The 23797-nt window shown below is 40.5% G+C and overlaps 1 protein-coding gene across 2 annotated transcripts in view; it reads right to left on the bottom strand.

Moving 5' to 3' along the window:
* mdga2a (MAM domain containing glycosylphosphatidylinositol anchor 2a) overlaps window positions 1-23797 on the bottom strand; it is a 269982-nt gene that overhangs the window by 5191 nt on the left and 240994 nt on the right. For both annotated transcript variants that reach the window (XM_061746664.1, XM_061746665.1), the window contains exons 13-15: window positions 17586-17606; window positions 15239-15394; window positions 5737-5898 (exon numbers count right to left, since the gene is read on the bottom strand). In XM_061746664.1, the coding sequence (XP_061602648.1) occupies window positions 5737-5898; window positions 15239-15394; window positions 17586-17606 (339 nt within the window). The remainder of the gene's footprint in view (window positions 1-5736; window positions 5899-15238; window positions 15395-17585; window positions 17607-23797) is intronic.

Raw genomic sequence — 23797 nt, 5'->3', positions numbered from 1 at the left:
GATCTGTTTAGTAAATCTGACCCACGATGTTTCTGAAAGCAGTTATATCAGCATTCTGGGAGCTGATTGGTCCTTACAGCATCATTAGCTGCCAATACTTGCTGTTGAATCTCAATATAATACTAGTAATAATATGTTGCATAACTAGACAGTCATATAATTCATGCAACAGCTGAAAAAAACAGTTTTATTAACAGTAACCCAAATGAATATCGGATCGAATCGGATCGAAGCGTGATAATCGATTCTGAATCTTAAGAATCGGAATCGAATCGATTCTTGATATTTGAATCGATCCCCAGCCCTAGATTTGAGAGGAGGCGGGGTTGTAGCTGCAGAGTCACAGGAAGGGTCAAAACACCTAATAACAAACAGATCCTCATAATTATCTTTGTAAAACATTATTAAATATCATAAAAACAAGGCATCTGCTTTCTCTTTTGGTAAACAGTTATGCTGTTGCGAATCAAAGTTGCATTGCAGGTGGAACTGGACGTTTAAGGTTAATGTTCACCTCTGTTTCCTTCATTTCACATGTATATATTCTCCTGCATGTGAAGCAAAGTCAGGCGGGTGGCAAAGGTTAATCTGAGGTCCTATGAATTGATACATTTATTAAGCCGGAGCTCTTATAAATTATTCTGTAGAAAGTGACAACTGAAATTAAGTATCACTAATGGGCAATAAGTGAGGCGAGGGTTTTTTTTCCCCCCTTAATGTAAATATGTTCCCTGTAGAGCACAGCACTTTTAAATTCACTCTGGGTACCAAACTGCTCCCTGCTAGTTCAGCCTCCTTTAATCTCAGTTGGATTTCCATTAAAGCTACCCTTGAGTAACTACTGTACGTCACCGCTGAAGCCGGCTGTGCATTTCAACACGCAGTGACAGATCTGTTTCAATCGACGCTGCGCGTAAATGTTACAACAACACAGAAATACTGACTCCTACTCGCACAGAACATGATTCAGGTCTGAAGTGAAGGCTCCCTTCGGTGACACCTGTTTTCTGGCTCAGGGCTTTAAATGAACCTTAAAAGATGACGACACTTTGTGAAACTATTTTAACATGCCTTCGAAACATCTGCACTTGTTTAATTCTCTCTCTCGCCCTCTTTTTTTTTTAAATAGGAAGAGCATGTCCGTGAGAAAGCGTGGCATCCTTTTGCAGAATCCAAAGACCCAGATCAGGTTGGCGTTAATAGATTTGCAGGCTGGCCGCCGCTCAGAAGTCAAGTGAATTTCACAAGTATAGAGAGCGGCTCCCTCTGCACCGACATAACTAATAAGCAAAAGCAGCACCGACTACAACCGCAACCTTCTCTTTGTTGCATTTTTGACTCAGCGAGGTGTCTCATTACTGCTCAACCCCGCTCAAACAACATCTGCTTGAGGAAACGAAGAAAAGCTATGCTGTATGTCCCTGCTCCTACTCTCTCATCAGCGCAGAGTATACTTTCCCCATGACAGCACAATCTCCTTTGAGAGATGAGTTCTTGTACTGAACATGACCTGCGGTTTCGTCTCCTGTTGAAGTGTTTAGAAAGTAGGAGGTTTCCTGCTGAGCTGGCTGGCTTACATATTCTTTGAACTCATTGCGATGTAGGTGGTAGTGTCAGTGTCATCACATCACTGAGTGAAGGCATGTGATGTATTTTCTTCGGAATACCTGTTTTTAAATGAATACCTTTGGCGTAGAACTGTGAAATTTAAAGAGATCTGAAGAGGATAAAAAGATGTGAGAGGGGTGGAAAGCAAAAAATAGCTCCTGGAAATGTTGAATTATGTAGTGAGGACGAGGGAGAGGGGCGCAGAGGTGCGGTACCACCAGCCTGGCTAATAAAAAAAAAGTGTCTCCATCTCTTTTAAGAAGGTCAGGCTTAAAACAGACTTGCTTGGTGTGCTCGCCGGCGACTTAATCCCATAAACTAATCCGACGCGGGCTGGAAAGGCAAACTTTGATGTGTGCCTCGGTGATTGACTGTGACCTTGTTTCAGGTATCCCCCCGCGAGCAAACTACGGAGGAGTTGCTTTGAGGCTGTGCCACTGTTCTCATCAGCGAGTAGATGAGTCTCCTTATTGACTGATTCTGGCCTTCAGCGCTGCCGAGACCCGGCTTGACTCCCACTAACCTCACAAGCGCCGCTCCGAAGAGTGTCGAAACTTGCAAAATTTAAAAGATAAAGCGGGTGCCACGGCTGGCGGCTTTGTGCATCACATTTCCCAGTACGAGAAGAGGAAAGAAAAACTTCAACTATTTAAAACAACCAAGATTTTCATAAGATAAAATACAACATTAATGCAACTGTGAGCATGAACAATATTGAGTCAGGAGGAGAAAAAAAAACGAAAATCAACACTCCCAAGCTTAAGGCAAATTTTCCTCACGGCCGGTGAGGCAGTGCACTAAATGGAGCGTAGCTATGGAGGATCTGAGCTGGGTTTCAAGCCCTTGACATTTAGACCATTCATCATCACCCGCCACAGTCTGGGCATGGGTTTTACCGTAGACGGGGAGGGGTGGGGAAGAGAGAATGGGCGATATTTTACCGTTCACGATAAACCGTCAAAAAAATTTCCCACGGTAAGAATTTGTCATCTCACGGTAAAAACGATAAATTCCCTGCGTTAATTAATTAGTTCTGCGTTAAATCCACGCACAACGTACGTGAAGGAAGGAAGGAAGGAAGGAAGGAAGGAAGGAAAGAAGGAAGGAAAGAAGGAAGGAAGGATATGAGCCTGAAAGAAAGAAAGAAATAAGAAAGAAAGAAAGAAAGAAAGAAAGAAAGAAAGAAAAAAAAAGAAATGAGCCAGAAAGAAAGAAAGAAATGAGCCAGAAAGAAAGAAAGAAAGAAAGAAAGAAAGAAAGAAAGAAAGAAAGAAAGAAAGAAAGAAAGAAAGAAAGAAAGAAAGAAAGAAAGAAAGATAAATATAGATAAGTGTTTGTGTAACAAACATGGTGGATCTGAGTCATTCCAGTTCTGCAGTACAGGTGTAACTCATTTAATTGGTTTTAATCAATTCAATTTAATTTGAGTAGGTTAGTAGCATTTAGTATCTTTTAGAGCAGTGATTTGGGGCCCCCAAAGACTGAATCTGGTGATAGATTTATAGTTACAAAGGTGGAATTGAATTGGTATTTTTTTATCATCATTTTTATCGTTATCGGGATAAATGCCAGAATTATCGTGATACATTTTTTAGTCCATACCGTCCATCCCTAAAGACCACCACCAGATATTAAATTAGAAGAAGGGATCTGGAGAAGGGAACTATTTAAAACAACCAAGATTTTCATAAGATAAAATACAACATTAATGCAACTGTGAGCAGGAACAATATTGAGTCAGGAGGAAAAAAAAAAAAACGAAAATCAACACTCCCAAGCTTAAGGCAAGTTTTCCTCACGGCCGGTGAGGCAGTGCACTAAATGGAGCGTAGCTATGGAGGATCTGAGCTGGGTTTCAAGCCCTTGACATTTAGACCATTCATCATCACCCGCCACAGTCTGGGCATGGGTTTTACCGTAGACGGGGAGGGGTGGGGAAGAGAGGCCCTGGCTGGCGATCAATTTGAGCAAATTGGAAATGTCACGGCCTACTCAACCTCGGCAGGGAGCCGGAGGAGCTCTCATCTCCCCGCTGAGGCGCCCTGTGACACCTCTATCCTTCCATTCCCCCCCGACTGCCCTTGCTTCCACCTCTCCAGATGTTTGGTTGTGCCCACCTGCCCCGGACACTTCCGCTCTGCATTTCCACTGAGGGGAATCCAAAAAATTAGCCTGGGTACATTTCAGAGCGTACTTTTAGTCCTTCGGAGATCACTTTTGACCGAAGTTTTGTCTCCGTAAAGGGAGGAAGACAGAAGACGAGAGAGGGTGGATTGGTTGGAAGCTGGAGCAGCAGGACCGGCAGAAGCTCGGTGAAGGAAAACAGGTGGAGGGTGGATATCGCTGTCATCCCAGCAATGTCTCGACAGAATACTGTAAATGCAGCCACATGCTTGTCTTTTTATCAACACAAGGCGGAGTTTAGCTGCCAATATCGTGTGTAAATAGCACAAACTTTCCCGTTCACTCCCACTGCTCTCTATTTCAGAAGATATCGTGCTGCATGTCCTTTCGTTTGGTGTCACTTGGATGTCCCTTTGAACTAGGCCTGTGTTGAAAAAAATTGATTCTCTGATTTTAAATTGATTCACATATTCATTCCTAAAAATCGATTCATATGTCTAAAGATCGATTTACAATTTTTTTTTTTTTTTTTTTTTTTTTTTCTCATCATTATTACAAAACATTACAACTTTTGGTACTTTTTTGTTTATGCCCAAAAAAGGAATATTTTGTTGGACACGAGAATAACTGGTGCCATGTTTTTGCCTTTAAATATGTTTAAAGGTATGAAAACATTAACGTTTTCAGTTATAATTGCATACATTATCTATATTTCTTTGTTTTATATACTGTCTTGGGGTTACATTTGCATAAATGTTAAAAACCAAATTCTCATAAATGGGGAAAAAATAAAAGCGATTTCTTTCGTCCTCTGTTTCCTCCCTGGATCTGTTTGGTAATTCTGACCCACATGATGTTTCTGAAAGCAGTTCTATCAGCATTCTGGGAGCTGATTGGTCCTTACAGCATCATTAGCTGCCAATACTTGCTGTTGAATCTCAATATAATACTAGTATTAATATGTTGCAGAACTACAGTCATATCATTCATTCAACAGCTGAAAAAACTGTTTTATTAACAGTAACCCAAATCAATATCGGATCGAATCGGATCGTGATAATCGATTCTGAATCTTAAGAATCGGAATCGAATCGATTCTTGATATTTGAATCGATCCCCAGCCCTACTTTGAACTGATGCTGGATGAGAACTTTAGAGTGTGAGAGCAGTTTGGGTTATTTCACTGGACACGTCATCCATATTGTTAAGCCCTGCAGTGGTTTTCAACATGCGTAGCATGTAGCGAAACAGACATTTCGCCAAAGTTTAAGCACCTATTTTTGTGCGGGCCCACCCAGTCTCGGCTCACCCTTCCAAATGCACAAACACTACAAGTGGCATGAGCTCAGAGAAGGGCTTCTAGACGTCTGATTGGGTCCCCGGAGTGGAGAGTCACTCTTCAGCCACAGAGTGCTCCTTCAATCGCTCAGCTATCTTCAAATGGGCCATACAAGGTTGTTATCTCCATTCAGAGATGAATGTGAGAGCTAATGCCCGGGATCTGTGCACACACCTTTGAAGGAGTTTGTTGCAAAAGTGAGATATGGTTTGCTTCTGCCAGCTGCACTTTCTAAATTTTGCTTTGAGAGAACAAAACTCCAACCTGCAGCTACTGTGGGAAACAAACTCTGTGAAAATGACTGAAAATGTGTTGCTTACAGGAGAAAGTGGTGCTATTGTTTCATTTGTCAGTGGCGCGACTGAATTCTCTGCTTTATTTCTCACAAACAAGTTGTCTTTTATATTACATACGCATGCTTTTTGACTGGATTTGCTTCTGCAGAATCAAGAACACACGAGTTAAATTGCCTGAGAAATCTGAAGGTGCCTCGCTGCTTTACCAGCCCAAAACACAGAGCGATGCTTCTTCTTCTTCTGTTTGTCTACCGTGATGATACAATTAAGATAACCGTGCAACAAGGGATCAATTTTTAATTACTTTCCGTAGCAACATGGGTGTTTGTCACAGAAAATGATGCAGCTCATCGGAGGAACGCGTCTTACCTATGTGTTTTCCGTACATGTGGTAGAAAAAGCCGAAGCAGTACGCAGGTGGGTTGTTGATACCGTAAGGGTTCTTAGGTGCTACGTTGAAAAACGGGCTTATGAGCCGCGCCTGGTCCCCTTCCTTGCGAGGCCTCGATGTTTCGATGTACATGTAGAAACCTTGGAGCACAGGGACACATAAAAACACACGTGAATAAGGAGAGACTTTGCTCAAAAGTACAGGCAGGAAAAATCATTTGAACAAGCTTATCAAACTCTTGAAACTTCCTTTATTGAACATAAAACTGCACTTCACTCAGAGAGCACAGCATTTAAACCCAAACCCAAGTTTGTCGTAGCCTGTGCCTTTACTAGTTTTCATCATTTATTTATTTATTTATTTCAGATCCCCATTAGTTGCTGCCTCAGCAATTCCTGGGGTCCAACAGTACAAATATACATTTCTATAAAACTTTTACAGTACAATATAAAATGTTAGTTAAACAGAATAAAACAAAGTAGATAACAAGTACAAATAACAACAACTAAAAAGAAAAACAAGACAAAAAAACAAAAACAAATACAAACTAAAGATTATAATAAGCAGAAAACAATGAAAAAAAGAAAATTAATTTTCCTAAATGAAAAAAACGAAAATGAAAAAAACAAAACAAAACAAAAAAAACAAATAACAAATAACAACCAAAAACAGATAGATTAAAGATAAATCCAAGTACAACTAAAGATAAATAAGTTCATACTAAATGAGGCAAATACAAAAAAAAAACAACAAAAAAACGTATTTCAATAGAAGAAAATTTAAAAATAGTGAAGAATATAAATGTAATTTATATTTTGACATTTAAATCTAAAATTGATTATGTAAGTAAATTATTAAAAACTTGAATTATGGAGCTGCCCATAACCACAGTGTAATTTCTTGATGTTGATGTGTTCAGGCCCGTGTTCAGGCCCGATTCAAGAGTCAAATGCAAACTTTTACTTGAAAAAAGAAAACAGAAGCAGAAAAATGAAACCTGTGTCAGCTGTCAGGCATGGTGGTGGAAGGGAGATCATTTGAGACTGTTTGAGAGGACCCAAGCATCTTCCAGCTATTGCATGGACCATGAGCTGCCCTGCATATCAAAAAAAATATCCTCAAATCAAAAGTGAGGCCATCTGTCCAAGAGGAAAGAAACGTTTAAAGGGGCTCCAATAGCTCCAGAACCGAAGTCCAGACTGCTACTCCACTGAAATAATGTTGGCGGCACCTGAGAGAGCTGTGCACCAAAAGAGTACCTGCAAACCTCATGATCAAGTTTGCAAAGAGGAGTGAGACAAAACTACTCACTGCCACACAGAAACAATTACTTGGTGTTATTGCTGCTAAACGTAGCTCCACAGGGTCTTTAATCACGAGGCAGAGCCAGGTTTTCACCTGCTGCTTCTGCAAGTCCACTTAGATTTGGTCAAATAAATGACATGGAGGAATATGTCACGTCTCAGGAAGCTGTTCATCTGTGGTTGCACTTCAACTAATTCAAGAGCTGTTAAAGAGCTGATTTTTAAAATAAATGTTTAGTTTGTGACTCTTCAAGTTTGAAAAGACCTTGCAGTAGTGTATCCAGATCGAGCTGACATACAGTGAGAAATGCACATACGGTGCAGCAGAAGTGGACAGAGTACTCGACCCCAGTACTTGAGTAAGAGTACAAATACTACTGGTCAAAATTTACTCTGTTACAAGTAAAAGGAGCTCAGTCAAAATATTACTCGAGTAAGAGTAGAAAAGTACTTGCTTTTAAAGGTACTTAAGTATCCAAAAGTAAATGCTTTTAAATTTACTTTAAGTAAAAGTAAGAGTAAGAGTAAGAGTAAATGTCTTATTTTCCACATCAGTAAATTACTATATTTTTTCTAAATTAATTTAAGGATCTTTTAACTCTTGTTTCTGAGAATTAACTCTTTGAAACCAGCTGCACTGATGTGCTGCTTTTAGAACCACAATGTTATATAAAACTGCAGAAACACCAAAAACAAATCAAATGAATGGGATCATAAGAGGACAGCAGATGATGCAGTTTATTAACAATCATGAACTGAAACCAAATGAACCTGCACCATCCAACTAAGTCTGGATCCCCCTCAAAGACCACTGCAAAACAGCTTGTGTCCAATAGGATTTAGGGAAGAAGAAAAAAGAGCAGACCTGAAAGTAACGAGTACTTTTCAGCCTTCCTAGAAATGTACTCGAGTAAAAGTAAAAATATTTGTCTTGGAAATGTATTCAAGTAAGAGTAATAAGTACCAAAGAAATCTAATACTCAAGTAAAGTACAAATCCTCTGGATATGTACTTAAGTACAGTACTCAAGTAAATTTACTCCGTTACTGTCCACCACTGCGGTGCAGCCTCTGAACACCAGCACGGTACGTGAAAAGTCACTGTGCTTGACGGAGAAACTTCAAGAAACAGTGGATCAGCTACTCATGAATAAATTTCAGCTTTAATACCGACATTTTTCTTCTCTGTAAACATTGACATCATGATGGAAATTAAACCTTTCATATTAGAAAAAAGGAAATATGGCTTTTTCTCTGAAGTTCTCCTCCCACTAATCGTGGTGGCCCGGGGGGAAAATCGGAGTGATAACAACGGGGTTAAATTATTGCTCTCTCGGTCTGACATTGGTGGATGGCAGCGACGATGCCGGCGAGTCAGACAGTCCTCTGATTGTGTCTGAGCCAAATAATCTGAGGCCAATCTGTGCCCTGCCACAGGCACCGGGAAGGTAGCTCGTGAGCGGCTCCACGCCCCCCTCCAGCCAAAATCAAATGGAATATCTCACCGCTCGTTGAATCTCATATCAGATATTTGCAGAGAGCAATGGGGCTGGTAATGAAATGCTGGACATTTTGAAAGTGTTATGTGATTAAAGTAAATACATTATTTACTGCTTCAGCTGCTGGTGGTGCCAAAGCAGCACAATGGGCTCACAGATAACTTCCATCAGACGGTTCTATATTTATTATTTTTTGATGAATTCATATATGTCTGATTGTCATTTTCTTTCATGTATTATGGTATTGAATACAAAACATTTGCACATGGTGCCGAGGATTTGAACACGAATGTTTTTTACTGGTTTGGGAGCATGGAAGCAGCTCATTTACAAGAATGTTTTGAAAATAAATGATCAAAGCCGGCAGTTGTTAATCTGCTGCAGACACAATGAGCACAGCTGAAACCGGTCGAAACTTCTGTCTTCATTTCAAAAAGTGGCACTTTTAATGGGAAACTCGAAAATACGGGCACAATGTGATGAAAACGCTATCTATCTGGCCTCATCTTTTACCAATAATGAGATAATCACAGTGTTTTTGTGTGCGCTGCAGAGGTTTGCATCGATTACATGAGACATAACGGTGTGGTGTAAATCTAGAAGTGATCATATTTAATTACCTTCTTTCCAATTAAAGCAGTAGGTGTTTTTCTGAATCCTCTTTTGGCGAGTTTTCAGCCTTACATACATTATTTGTGCAATAGTTTGTTAATTTGGTTTAATCATAAAGTAGGAAACACCTTGTGGGGGGAGTAACACAGAGGCAGACGTTGGTATTTGTGATAAAAAGGCAGCCAGTGTGGGTTTATCTGGCAGGAAGTGCTGTACACACAAACTATTAAACATCATGCTGTCACCAGCGTAGAGCTTTGTACAGGTGCAGCTACTTAGAAGTCCGTCTCCGAGCCAAAGACCGGCCCGTCTTCAACCAGCGGGAGTCTCGGATGTCACAGAGGAGCGCGGTGTTACAGCAACAGACCTGGCAGAGTCAGCGGGGATGTGAACGGCCCCTCCGAGAAGCTGCCAGCCCGGCCAGACGACGGCTGCTCGCTCGCGTTAAGGAATAAGTGGGAGCTGCTACTGTTTCTGTGTCAGTCAATAAAACAATAACATAATCCCATTTCTGAGAATTACTTTAAGTGACTTTTTAAAAGGACTTGTTCTGATATTTTCAGCTCGGTAATAAGAAACAGCACACACTGTGCATAACAACTTAAGTGATACAAGTTTTGGACACTGTTTCTCTGGCATCCATTAATCTATTTTGTACAACATTTTCAAGGAAAACAACAAGGATTGTTGTTTAAAGAACCCTCAATCAGGACAACAACAAAAACAGTGGTTTATACATTTAGTTTGACTTTTACTTGACTGACCGAGCCCGAGATCATGTGGTCAGAACGTCAGTTCTTTATGTGCATTCATTTCCATTCTGCAACCCATTTAAAAAAAACAACTCAGTAATGTTTTCTAACACGTATCTAATAGTAACATGATGAAGTGTTGTGGTATTTTGGTCCATGTTGCAGGACTGCAGGCAGGACAGTCCAGTATCCGTGTACCGTCCTCTGCAGCGACGCTTTTGCAAAGTGTGCAGAGAGCTTTTTGCATCGTCTTTCATGTTTACTTCCAGAAAAAGATGCTTGAAAGAACTGTAATTTTTTCTGTATTTCTGAAGTGTAAATGACCTTTGCCAAGGGCTCTGACACACCCCCAACCCATCACTGATCTTGGCCGTTGCACTTGTTGCTGCTCGATCCATTCCTTTTAAACAAGATCTATTCATCAGTACTTGTTCAGATTCAGACGACTTTATTAATCCCTTTGGGAGTTTCCTTCGGGATCTCCATCTGACTCACTCAGCACTGTCATACAAGAACCAAGAGCGGAGAAAAAAAACAACCCAAAAACCAACACCCATATAAAAGATAAAAAGATGAATATGAAGATGAATAGAAAAGAAAAGGAATAAAAAAAAGAAGAAAAATATATGGTGCATATGGGTGTACCTGAAACCGGAAATGTATAATATAACATATACATAAATACTTATATATAGAATATGAAATGTATGTACTGTATGTATGATAGTAATAATACATATATATACATATATATATATATATATATATATATATATATATATATATATATTATATACATACATACATACATACATACACGATATATAACAATTAAATATATAAGTAATACAAAAGCCAAAAAGACAGATCGTATGATAGTAAAGTAATAATTGCAATATATTATTTACTCAGAATGTTATAGTTTTATAATAGTAGTATAATTAGTATAATTTTTCACTGTATGAAGGTTAATATATAAAGTTTTAAGTGGGATTTGTGATGTAGCGCTTCATAATCCCTTCCCCATGTGGTTCTACCTCCTGTTAATGAGTGACAGGTTTGATGAAGTCTCTCTGAGGAAAAGCTGATCAGGACCGTTCATGTTTGGCTTGGACCTTCATCCTTTATGCCCTCAGTTTTGGTGTTAATGAGATCAATCGGTCCACTTACACTTATGCTGTCTGCACACACCACTGTAGTTAAGCCACTGATGGCTCCCACTGATTATTTAATAAAAAAAACATAAAAAAAACACTCCTCCAGTAGCTAAAACATTCTCCTAAAAAAATCCTGAAAAGAATCGTGATAACATCTTATGTTATGAATCAAGCATAAGCCTGAGTTCCACAGATAATTATTCCCTGAACATCTTTATTTAATTGTTCAAAACAAGTAGAGAGTTTTTAGTTTTAGTTGGAAATCTCTGAACTGGCAGGTCTCATCTGTGTCAACATGTTTTACTTAAAGGAGCATGAGGCTCCTTTTAAGAAATGAGACTCTCTAGCGCCACCCTTCACCACGACGGCCGTCGGGGGTACTGCAGCCAACAGTGAAGCCGGCACGGGAGAACGGGGAGAACGCACATGCAGCGTCATGTGACGTCACATCCGCAGGACAGCGCGGGAAATTCCGGCCCGGAATTGCAGCACATTTTGCAGCACACAGCCTGTTCAAGGCAACGGAGAGATACACTAGAGTAGGGCTGGGCGATTTTGGACAAAAATAATATCCCGATTTTCTTTCTCTGAAAACCCGATTTTTGATTTCGATTTTTTTGGTAAAACTACAAAAGACAATGAAATAATTTGTTTAAAATATTTTATCTTTATTTTTAAAGAAAAATAGAAAACAAATTTCCCTATTGGGAATGAAGTGCATTGAAAGATACTGTAAATCCTCCTTGAGTTTAGTAAAGTGACAACATTTACAATTTTCTTGACCAAACAAAGATAACTAGACGGGCTCTGTCTGTAATGCAGTCAGCTGCAAAAAAGGAAAATCGATTTTCCGATTTTCCTTTTTTTAACATCAATTGTGATTAATAAATCCGATTTAGATTTAAAATTGATTAATCGCCCAGCCCTACGCTAGAGGGCTCATTCTTTTTGGTTTGGAACGCTTCATCTGACATTATTACTAGAAAACTTAAAACGTTTACTAATTTTTTTCATAAATCCTTTCTCAATCCTGCCTCATGCTCCTTTAATGACATGAATTTCCCAACCAGGACAGCGGAGGAGCTGTTCCTCTGTCCTGAACTGTGCTCATGTAATATGTAAGATAAGAAAACAAAACTTAAGAGAAGACAGAAACAGAAGACTATCTGCAGGACAACTTTTCTGGATCACTGAAAGTAACTGGCGGATGTTGTGGTTTCATGGGAGTCGTAAGCTTGTTGTGAGCTGTCAAGTCAACAAGTTCACGACTGGAGAGTTGCAGCGCTTTTGTAATTACAGGCTCTCAAATGAAGTGCCTCCCAGAACTGTACTGTTTTTTTTTTTTTTCTCATATGCCAGAGGGAAAAAAGTAAAACAAAACACTGCAGTATGTGGACACACTGTACATCCTCAGTCGGCAGTTGTTATGTGGAGGGCTGAGCGGTTTTACTAAAACAAAAAAAAAAAAAACAGAAAATAAAACACTTGGCTCCAGCATTCACCGCTTGATCCTGAACAGGTGGAAGGAGGTACAGAAAATGAAAGGATGTAAATAAAACAGGATGATTCCTCTCTCTGTGCTGCACAGCAGTCATTCTTGATACAGCTGGCAAAGATGTCCACAGATGAAACCAGTAACCTCTTTCTGTACCTCTCCCGGCTGTCGGCATCAACTACAGCAAAGGTGTTGATACCACAATAGGAGAAAATTATAGAAAACACATTTCAATAGTATACAATACAAACATGCAGCCAGCAAATTAATAAATGATCAAATTTAACGACGTAAAGGTTTTCCAACCTGTAAAGACACAAATGACTCGTGCTTATCTGTGTGTTTGATTCGCTCATTTCTACAAGAAGAAAATTTGAAAAGGAAAAAAAATGGACAAAAACTAATTTTCATGACTAAATGTTTGAGCTAAGAGTCGGTCAGAGATCCTGTAGTTATGGTGTAGATCAGTGGTTCCCAACCTTTTTTCCTTGGAGCCCCCCCCTACTTGTGTCTAAGACCAGCCGGGCCCCCCGACCCGTACGTACTAGCAGCAAAAGAGTAAAGTTATTCGTTACAAATGTTTAATTGAAAACATTAACAGTAATTATGTTTCTGTGATACATTTCTCTTTGGTTTACCCTGTATACATATGACTTTGTCGTTCTCACCTTCATTTTGTGTCACCAATATATAATATAAATTTATATAAATATATAAAATATGCACAAAAAATAATTGCAAGGACATAAAATTATTTCTGAAAAATGTTTCTTTAAATATGAGAGCAAACATTTTTAACATTTTTCATTTAACAACCTGTTGGAGTAGTAGTATGATTAAATGTTGAATAATGATATAATAATACATTTTTAAGTTTTTATCCTGCTAAATAACTTAGAAATATATTTTGTTCATTTTAAAATACTACGTGGGTTTATACAGACTTGGATTACAGTATTCCATTAGGTGTGTTATTATGATTTTTTATTTATTTAACATGCGCAAATATAATTTTTACAACTGCATATCCTCAAAGCAGACAAAGTTCCGCGCACCCCCAGATCTCGGGCGCCCCCCCAGGGAGTTGAAGTTAGTTTGCTGGACTTTATTTTGACAGCTAGCCTATAACTACGGTACTAAAGAAGCATAGCAGTCACAGATCTTGCATGAAAGATGCTATAAACACTTTGTAAGGTCTAATGATGTTTAAGACCGATCTAAGCGGTATGCATTCTGTTATTACAACACATTTTTCCTCCCAATCATTCAATCTCCCCAGCTCTCATGCGTGACTAAATAAGATGGTTTACTTTGTGAAGTCATTAACTGAATAAAAGGCTGTTTTGCTGCTGTGAATCACATAAAAAAAACCTCACAGGCACAAACAAATACGTTTTTTGTCTTTGAAGCTTTGAAACAAACAAACAAACAAAAAAAAACAGCGCTTGGGCTGCCAGAGTCACACCAGGGAGAGACGGGGAGGATGGGCCGAGTTGGATCCAGTTCGGTGTTTGAATGTAGTCGTGGAAAACGATGGGTCTGCGTGCTTTGAAGCTGCACAGAATTATCAAAGAATAAACCGTTGAAGATAAGCAAAGTTAGGCTTCACAAGATGACAAAGCATATTTGAAAAGGCTGAGCTCTGGAGAGTCCCTGCCCGACAGTCCTGGATCTAACAACTCCACCTGAAGTATCAACATCTGTGGCTCCACACATGCACAGCAACAGGAGTTTTTTTTACCCACGAGCAGCTAAAAAACTGCACTGAAAACAGCGTTTTTAAAATTCCACAAAAAACAAGCTCCCAAAAATGAAATATTCGCCAAATAACTTTAAAACTCAACATTTTTCCACATGCTGTAATAGTCGTACAGAAAGGCTGCTCCAGTCTTAAACGAGTAACGCTAAACGCTGACCTGTGCTAAGGTTGTAATTGGATTTTATATGATGTAATTGCTTGAAATATGAAATAATACAGATAAAATCCTATTTTTTATTTCAAGTGTTCAAGTTTATACTGTATGTTTGAACTGCACACATATTATCTGTAACTGTTTTCTAATTACTTTCTAATTAATTTTACATATTTTTTGATTATTTTAATTTATTTTTTTATCGTTTGAAACTATGTTTCATTGTTTTGATTACTGGGGATCTGCAGTGGTCTCAGAAATGTATATATTTAACATTTTAACAGATAAAAGAGCCAGTTAAAGGAGCGTGAGGCTCCTTTTAAGAAATGAGACTCTCTAGCGCCACCCTTCGCCACGACTGCCGTCGGGGGTACTGCAGCAACAGCGAAGCTGGCACAGGAGAACGGGGAGAACGTGCATGCAGCGTCATGTGACGTCACATCCGCAGGACAGCGCGGGAATTCTGGGCACAATTGCAGCACATTTTGCAGCACACAGCCTGTTCAAGGCAACGGAGAGATACACTAGAGGGCTCATTCTTTTTGGTTTAGAACGCTTCATCTGACATTATTACTAGAAAACTTAAAACATATACAAATTTTTTTCATAAATCCTGCCTCAATCCTGCCTCATGCTCCTTTAAGTCACTTTCTCACACCTGATATCTCCTTCTCTGATTGTACACCTCGTCACCTTTTGAGAAGAGCGTTTAGCACACAGGTTTTGTCTAGACTATTAGACCCACTCACCCTGCTTGGAGCCGCTGCGGTCGGCGCTGGGACCGGTGTTGGGCGTGTACTTGGTGTCGCGGGTGGCAGCGCTGTGCCGGGTCCAGTCAAAGTCGTCATTTTTGTCCTGGGTGAACATGCAGATGGGCTCCTCCTCAAAGCTGCAGTGGAACTCCCCTGGAGAACAGCAGAGCAGAGCGGGACCTCACACTCAGGATTAGAAAAGAGCGAGAAGTTGCAAACCTGCCTGGAAGCTACAGTGCTACACGCAAGCAGCATGACACCTACTGTATATTAATGAGCGCTCCTGCAGCGCGTGCGTCTCAGGGGTATATACACAACTGAGTAATTCCTAATTACATCATGCAATCTGGTGTGCAGAACTTTTAAAGGAAGACGTGACCTCTGTCTGACTGTAACGTGCAGTGCTGCAACACCTAAGTGCATCCTCAAAAAAACCTCATATGAAAACATCTTCTTAAAGATTTTAAAGGAGGTTTTTTTTGGCAGTTGAAAAATGAGTATCTGAATCTGTTGAGCTACTCTCGATTTCGAGCATTTCTCCCTGAACGGTGGTGAAAATAAAACCGAGGCGTTCGTCCTTGGATGTTTTTTTCGAAAGCCTCGGTTGCAGCACGTTGATTAACATTTCTTTAAAGCCGACACCACGGCCCTCCTTTCTCGACCACACTCCATCTTCCAGCACTTGGTGGTGTTCAAGACAAGAGGAGAAACTGAGTTTCCTCACTCCTCCTTCACCGCACACCGCTGACTGCAATTAATAAGAAACAAAAAAAAAAAAAACGTGCGGCGAATAGACAGAGAAAGAAAGGGTGTGTCTCGTCACCTTTAAGAAATGAAAGAGTAATTATAACTTTTACATCAGGTTATGATGGGTCACGCTGAGGGTAATGTTCAGCAGAGAATGTGCTAATGAGTAGAAAGAAATTGCGAAGGCGAGGAACTATTGCATTGAGTTTAATGAGGGCGCAGCGGCGGGAGCAACGGTGTCAAAACCTCCATTTAATTCATGTAACAAACAAAAGCTGCACACATAACCAGAGGACATGGCGCGGCGAAGTTATGTCCTCAAAGAGATAGTAAAACGGCAGCATTTAGATTCAGGATGTAGGCATGTGCTCTGATAAATATTCATCGATTTATTAAAACGTAGCTGGGAGCAGTTTGGAGTGGTGACCTTGAGAGGACTAGGATCTGCAGCTTTTACCCAGGTAATGGAGGTAACACCGACGGCGGCGGAGTGTGGGTGGATAGACGGAAGGATGGGAGAGGGCAGTGAAGCTGTGAGACGGAGCGAGGGAGAGAGAGTTGGCGGAGTGGGAGAAGAAGGGGAGAAGAGGCTGTGTTTACAGGCACTCTTGACTCTTCTCCTCAAAGGCATACAGATTTAAATGGAGGGCTGGTGCGGAGCATTAACGCCCCCATCCACTGTGAGCTAAACTAAACGTTTTTGCCTTCTGCGCCCTGGAGAGATATGAGGATTTGGATGATAGGTGGAGGAAAGGGGGGGGGGGGGGGGGGGTGTACAGGTAAGATAGTTTCCTGCGGGGATTTGGATAATGATGTTGGTGATTAGGATGTTTGTTATTATGTTGCCAATGTTTGTGTGAACATCCACCAAAATATTAATCTTAATAAATATATAAACCTGCGATGCACACAAGCACACTGCACTACAGCAAACAAATGATTAGTTGTGGATTCTCAGGGCGTGAATAATTTGAATTTCTAAAGTTTCAACAATGAGACGCCTTAAATGAGTCTAAACGTTAAGGAATGTGATCACATATGGCACAGACGCATGCATAAATAATGCTCACAAAGCACAGAACATGCAAATGTACTCAGGTACACACACGCATACACACAAAACTAAACTTGGCATGCAAATACAGTATTAAAAGAGCACAAGTCCCTTCTCTAACTACAGTATTTGGCTCTACTGCCTACTCGGTTCGCATGTTGCTGTGGTGGGTAGTTTGTCTCATATCAAGCACTATTTCTTCAAACGTAGCATGTGTTGGAGGCTATGCTATGTTTGGAGACCCTGATCACATTTGATCATCAAAATATTGGAGACAGGTTGCAGTGCAGAGCGGCAGCCCAAAGGGAAGAACCTGGCACGGATCTCGAGGGCGCCCGACACGTCAGGCATCCTGATGCAACTTTACTCATCGCTCTTGAAGCAAAGTCATATTTTTTGCTCTCTTTAGGACTAATGCAACATATCGAGTGTCACATCTTTCTGGCGTGTGCCACTGTGCTGCAAGTGTGCCACTGTGCTACGACAGAAAAGGAGCTTTTCTTCCAGACAAGTTGGGTAAAAGTGAGGTGCACGTGTACTTACGCAGGTGAGGGTTGATGGGAGCTGTGAAGGAGAAATGGCAAGAGATAATGATTAGTACAGAATATCACGGCCCTTCTGTCATTACATGAAACACTTAATAGAAGAAAACAGGCACAGATGTGGAAGCACCCAGCCTTGTGTACTATGACAATATTTAGTGTGCTCAGCTCGCGGTGACGCAGAGCGCTACACAAGCCTATACAGTGTAGCTGATACCCTTTCATTCCTGCTGTCATCTCCGGGTGTGTCGCAGAGCTAATGAAAGCCCACATAATGTAAAGTGCTGTTCAGAGATGGCTGGAAACATCACCCTGTCATATTGAAACAGTGGGGGAGGGGAGGATGGGGGGGGATAGAAGTGTGTAACAGTCATCTGCCACACAATACAACGATTACTGAGCAGAGCGAAGGGGATTCGGGAGGAAAAAGGTGGCAGCAGTCGCTCTCAGCCCGTTATCTAATGTAAAAGACAGGATTAGGAAGACCCGTCTGATCACATTAATAAGCTCAGAACGCGGCTGCTTATCATTACTGCCATTTACCGGCACCGCTGATGTTCTTGCCCAAGGTGACTTCCATTTAGAGCGCTAAGCCTATTTTATACTTCCATTTAGAAACCAATAAATCAGGAAAAGATGTGTAATAATCACAAGTGTGTCTGCTAATCACCTCTTTGCAACATCCTTCCTGTCTTGTGTTTTCAGAGGCATCGTTTTGTGAGACTTGTAGATCAAACACTCTGGACTCCCCCCGCCCCCACACACACCCACACACACACACCCACACACACACACACACATATGTGAGACTTCTTTTGCATTCTGTCCACTTAAACCACGGTTCAATGCTTCTCTCATTGAAAATTTAAAAGGCTACCGCTGCAGCAAACACATAAAGGTCAAGGGTATCACCGAGAGTTACAACAAGTCAGTTAGTTGGCACTTCACTTTTTGCAAAGTAAATACCATTTAAGCTGTCAAGAAGATTCATGAGCATTTTCATGATCGATTGCGGAGCAAGTGAATAGATGAGACACATCAGCTTTAGTACAAAACTACCTTGTTGTGTGATTTATGAAACCTTCCTGCTCATGCCTGGAATTGATTTTAATCCAGCCAATTAAAGTCGGGAATAACAAATCATTTCTACAAAGGAAAACACGCACTGAAGAGCAGGTAAGTACAGCGGCGCTGATGGAAATGGTCTTTTTAAAAGCAGAATCTTGAGGAGTAATTTCTGTTTATTGTTGTGTTGCTCGTAGAAATATGTCCCCACTTGCAGATGAAGGAGAAATAAACACAGCGATATAAAGAAGAAGACAAAACTCTGCAAACAAAATTGTGATTCTAGTGCGGTACCGCATTCCGGGTCCCGTCATCTCTTATGTTAAGGAGGCCGGCACTCCAGCCGTCGCTGCTGCGGACTCAATCCACACTGGGCTGCGCAGAGCAGCACAAATTGCAGAGGAGGAAAAAACTCATCTGGGCTGCTGCAGAGAAAATGTTTTAAGTCACAACTTACAGCCTTGGGCCTGCGAAAAGGATGCTGCCTTTTCTGCAATACCCCCCCCCCCCCAAATGAAACAGTTCTAGCCTCCCTATTGCTCACTTGTTTCTTGCCTCTCAGCCTCCCTACATTTTCCTGCATTCCTCCTCACCCCCTCCACAAATCGTTCCCGTTCCTCCCTTCCATCTTCCTTCCAACACTGCAATTATGGAAGCATGTGTTGTTGTTATATTTCTTACCTGCAGCTCCTCCTGGCGCCCGAGTCTAGATGGATGTGTCAGCTCAAGCAATACCTCTACCCCCACTGAGCAGCTCAAGCTGAGCGCTGAGTTGGCCCCAAGGCTGCTTTTTGCTACTGCTGCGTATGCACACACTCATGAAAACGCACGGACACCAACATGTAATTTCGCTTGCATTATGGATGACAGTATAGAACAGGGGTTGGCAACCCAAAATGTTGAAAGAGCCATATTGGACCAAAAACACAAAAAACTAATATGTCTGGAGCCGCAAAAAATTAAAGGTCTTGTATCAGCCTTAGAATGAAGACAAATGGTGAAAGGAGAAATGTCGAAAAAAAGTCAAAATGTGGAGAAAAAAGTCAAAATTTAGAGAAAAAAGTCAAAATGTTGAGATTAATGTTGAAGTACAATCTCGAGAAAAAAGTTAAAATGTCGAGAAAAAAGTCAAAATGTCGAGATTAAAAAGGAAAGGAAAAAGGAAGAAAAAAAGGTGGAAAAAAGGAAAGAAAGAAGAAAAATGAAAAAAAAGAGAAAATAAAGACAAAGAAAGAGAAAAAAAGGAAGAAAAAAAGAAGAAAAAAGGGAAAAAAGGAAAAAAAGAAAAAAGCAAAAAAAAACAAGAAAAGAAAGAAAAAAAGGAAAAAAAGAGAAAAAGAGAAAAGAAAGAGAAAGAAAGAGAAAAAAAGGAAGAAAAAAAAGAAGCAAAAAAGAAGAAAAAGGGGAAAAAAAGGTGAAACATTTTTGAAAAAGCTCCAGGAGCCACTAGGGCGGCGCTAAAGAGCCGCATGCGGCTCTAGAGCCGCGGGTTGCCGACCCCTGGTATAGAACAAGGGAGCAGAAAATCAAGACTGAGATCTACTTTCTGATTTAGAGAGAGTTTTTCTTTTCTTTTTTCAATGAAATGGTACAGCTAACGAACCATCTGCAGTTTTCTCTGAATGCTACCATACTTAACTCTTACCCCCCCCGCAGAACCCCCTACCCCCCACTAAATCCTGATCAATGAGGAGATGTATTTCTGATACTCAGTTAATTGTCAGTTAATTGTCAAGAAAAACCCTCCCTTGGAGCGGCACAAGCGTGCGTCTGGTTTTCCAGCCAAGGGGACAAGAAAAACTCCCACTCAATGCATGATTGACTTCCATCCAACGGGTCTAATTTTGATTGAAACACAAAGTGAGCTTGGTGACCGCAAAAAGGACATTGTTAAGTGGAAGCACTGACTTCATCTTGGCAGGAATCCCTGCCCACTGGCCTACGGCTTTATAACGAAGTAGTAGACAATTCCCTGCGTGCGGCCAAGTATCCTCATATACGACAACAGCCGGCCTTGTTGTTCCTTTTTTTTTTCTCCTTAAAATCTGACCTCATGTAAGCTAAGTTTTGGAAGGTCCCATCCATCTTATTTAGGGAGTCTGGGTGGATGCTCTGTGATGACTTCAGAGCTCCAACCAGCAGCCGGAGTCAAAACAATGTGGCTAATCTTTCCTGCCCGTGTCTGAGACTGAAATAACAAGATGCCTCTTGAGTGTCCTTCAACCAAAACCCAGTACAGTTACAGTCGAGTAAACGCCGGCGCCTTCTTCTGCTCTTGCGTCAGCGTGCGTGAGACACACTGACGCAAGCGCGAGCGTTCCTACTGGGATCCCACGTGGAAGAGCTTTGCAGCGACTTTGAAGCAGAAAAACTCAAACAAAAGAAGTCTGCGAACAAACACATACAACAAAAAGACAAAATCAAATCATGTATGCACCGTCTGACTGTGTACAGCAGCAGCGCGAGCAGCTAAAAATCAAAACCCATGCTTCTGCCTGCTCTCCAGGAGCTTATTTCAAAAGGACTGTCAAGCAGAGGCACCCGGAAGAGCACAAGAGAAACCATGATTCACGTGAGACGAGTCGATAACTAAAACACACAAACCACTCTGGTGCAGCGTGGCACAGCTGGTCAGCTCAGACCGGCATAAAGAAGCCCAGAAACTGGAAGAATCGGTTGTCTTAAATCTGTCACGAGGTTAAGAAGCCCATCCATCAGCACATATCTGAAGCTTGTTAATTCATAATTTATGTCTCATTTCAGTTGTGCAAGACGGGGAAGAAGAAAAAAAAGAAAAAAAGACCAGTAGAATTGACTATAGCTGAGAGATGCTGCACGCTGCTGAGCAGTTGCCAGGCAGGCAGGAACTCCGGGGAGTCGGTGCTCACAGACTCGCTGCTTCGTTTCTGTTTCCAGTCTTTGTTCTAATCCGAGCAAACCGACTGCTGACTGAAGTGCTTATATTTACAGGACGCAAATGAAGAAAGCGTTCTGCTGGAAAAGTCTATGGCTGTATCACTTTAAACGGAAACATTTTCTCAAAACAGCACTGTTAAATATTTACAAAAACATATCATGTACAACACAGTATGTTTTTTTGCAGACGTGCCGACAATCGCTTCTATTGTCACGGTATCCTTCTGATATATTTATGAGCGCCCCCCGGAGCGAGGATATTTTTAACCGTCGTGTCAGTCTGGAGGTCCTTGTACTGGGACCTGGCCCCCTTATTAGGGTATCTTTTCAGACCAACTCATCAGTACGTTTACTAGGGGTGTGCAAACAAGGGTACCTCACGATTCGATTCGATTTCGATTATTGGAGCTTCGATTCTTCGATTATAACGATTATCGATTCGATTATTGGTGCCACGATTCTTCGATTATTGTGATTTTTAATGCTTTTTTCCATACAAGATTGATTTTGTCTTCATCCGTGGCTACATTTGTAAATAAATAGCCAATCAATTAACTCAGTTCCTCTAGCAACACTCATTAAGTAAATAACAAGGTTTTTTGAACATTTGACATGTATTTTTCAAAGACACAAAATCATTTATTTTATGACTATGTAAACATTTGCTCTTTGACTTACTTAACTTTGACCAGGGAAAGCTGCACTTGCATGAGAGCGCCCTCTATTGGCGGAAAACACTGAAAACGGTCAAGCCCTGGATTTAATGAGTTCATTAATTCAAGTAAACAAGATATGTGTCCTTCCATCAAATTTATTTAGTGTAAACATATCTGCCATATTTCAAGTGAACAATAAAAAATGTGCATTCTTGAAAATCAAATGATTCAGCAGCTTATTCAGTCTGGAATCTGGATAGGATAACTAAAAAAAAAAAAAAAAAAACGCATGACGCATCGCGATGCATCGACACATCGATGAATTACACCCACCTCTAACGTTTACATGCTGTTCAGAGACCGGATAAATGGCCAGAGCATGGCTGACTCTGTGACGCTAGGTGGCGCTGTAACCATGGTAACCATTTCAACAGAGAGCCACCTCCGGTTGACCTCCACTTAACAACAAGAAAAGATGTCGTACGACGACCTGGTCTGATTTGTTGTTCCGAGTTTGTTCCCTTCGCTGCCACTAACCTTGCGAGAGGCGCAATAACCCTTTTTAAAAATTATTATATTATAAAACTGGAAATTTAAGGGAAAATACTAATACGGGAGGACGGCGGGAAAGAGGGGTAAAATACGGTAGTTTCCCAGCCAAAACGGGAGACTTGACTTGAGTGGAAACAAGTCACAAGTTTTCTACTGGACAATTGTGTCGTTATGAGGGAAAGAGGACTGGACTGGAGACACAAGTTAGGAGGGCCAGCCAGGTTCTTTCCTCTCTTTTATTGTTCAACTGTTGCACATGCACACACATATATATATATATATATATATATATATATATATATATATATATATATATATATATATATATATTGTCCTTTACTGAATTAAATGGTTGCTAATCAATATTTCCGCCAATTAATTAGCCTGCCTGAGTTTCACCTGCCCTTATAACCAGTACTCGAGTTGTAAAAAGAAAATCAGGGGGGATGGTGGATTTTATCATATGGGGACAGATAATTTGTGCTGAATACAAATAATATAATACATTACAAATAATAGCACTGACCAAAACACCTGCGGGAATGACATAGCAGCAGTTAAATGCAGCCTTCTGTAAGCTTTAAATATCCACTGGGCTTACATTAAATACATCAAAACACAACAATAAAAAACAGTTTTCTGAACTTATCAATATGACTCTGTCCTTCACAGGATAAGTAAAATGGATCATTGCAAAAACTCAAAATCTTAACAATAATATTTGTCTTATTTCTAGTTAAAATGTCTCATTTTAGTAAAAAAATATCATTACACTTAAAACAAGACTCATCACTGGAAAAAACAACAATTTTCACCTGTTTCAAGTAGATTTTCACTTGAAATAAGTAGAAAAATCTGCCAGTGGAACAAGATTGTTTTGCTTGTAATAAGAAGATAAATCTTGTCCCACTGGCAGATTTTCCTACTTATTTCAAGTGAAAATTTACCTGAAACAGGTGAAAATTGTCACATTTTTCTGGTGTTATTTTTCTGGTGATGACTCTAAATGTTGAAATAGCAGTAA

This window comes from Cololabis saira, chromosome 18 (genome assembly GCF_033807715.1).
Source record: "Cololabis saira isolate AMF1-May2022 chromosome 18, fColSai1.1, whole genome shotgun sequence".
In the NCBI taxonomy this organism is placed as follows: domain Eukaryota; kingdom Metazoa; phylum Chordata; class Actinopteri; order Beloniformes; family Belonidae; genus Cololabis; species Cololabis saira.
This window is presented reverse-complemented; position numbering and strand designations above follow the sequence as displayed.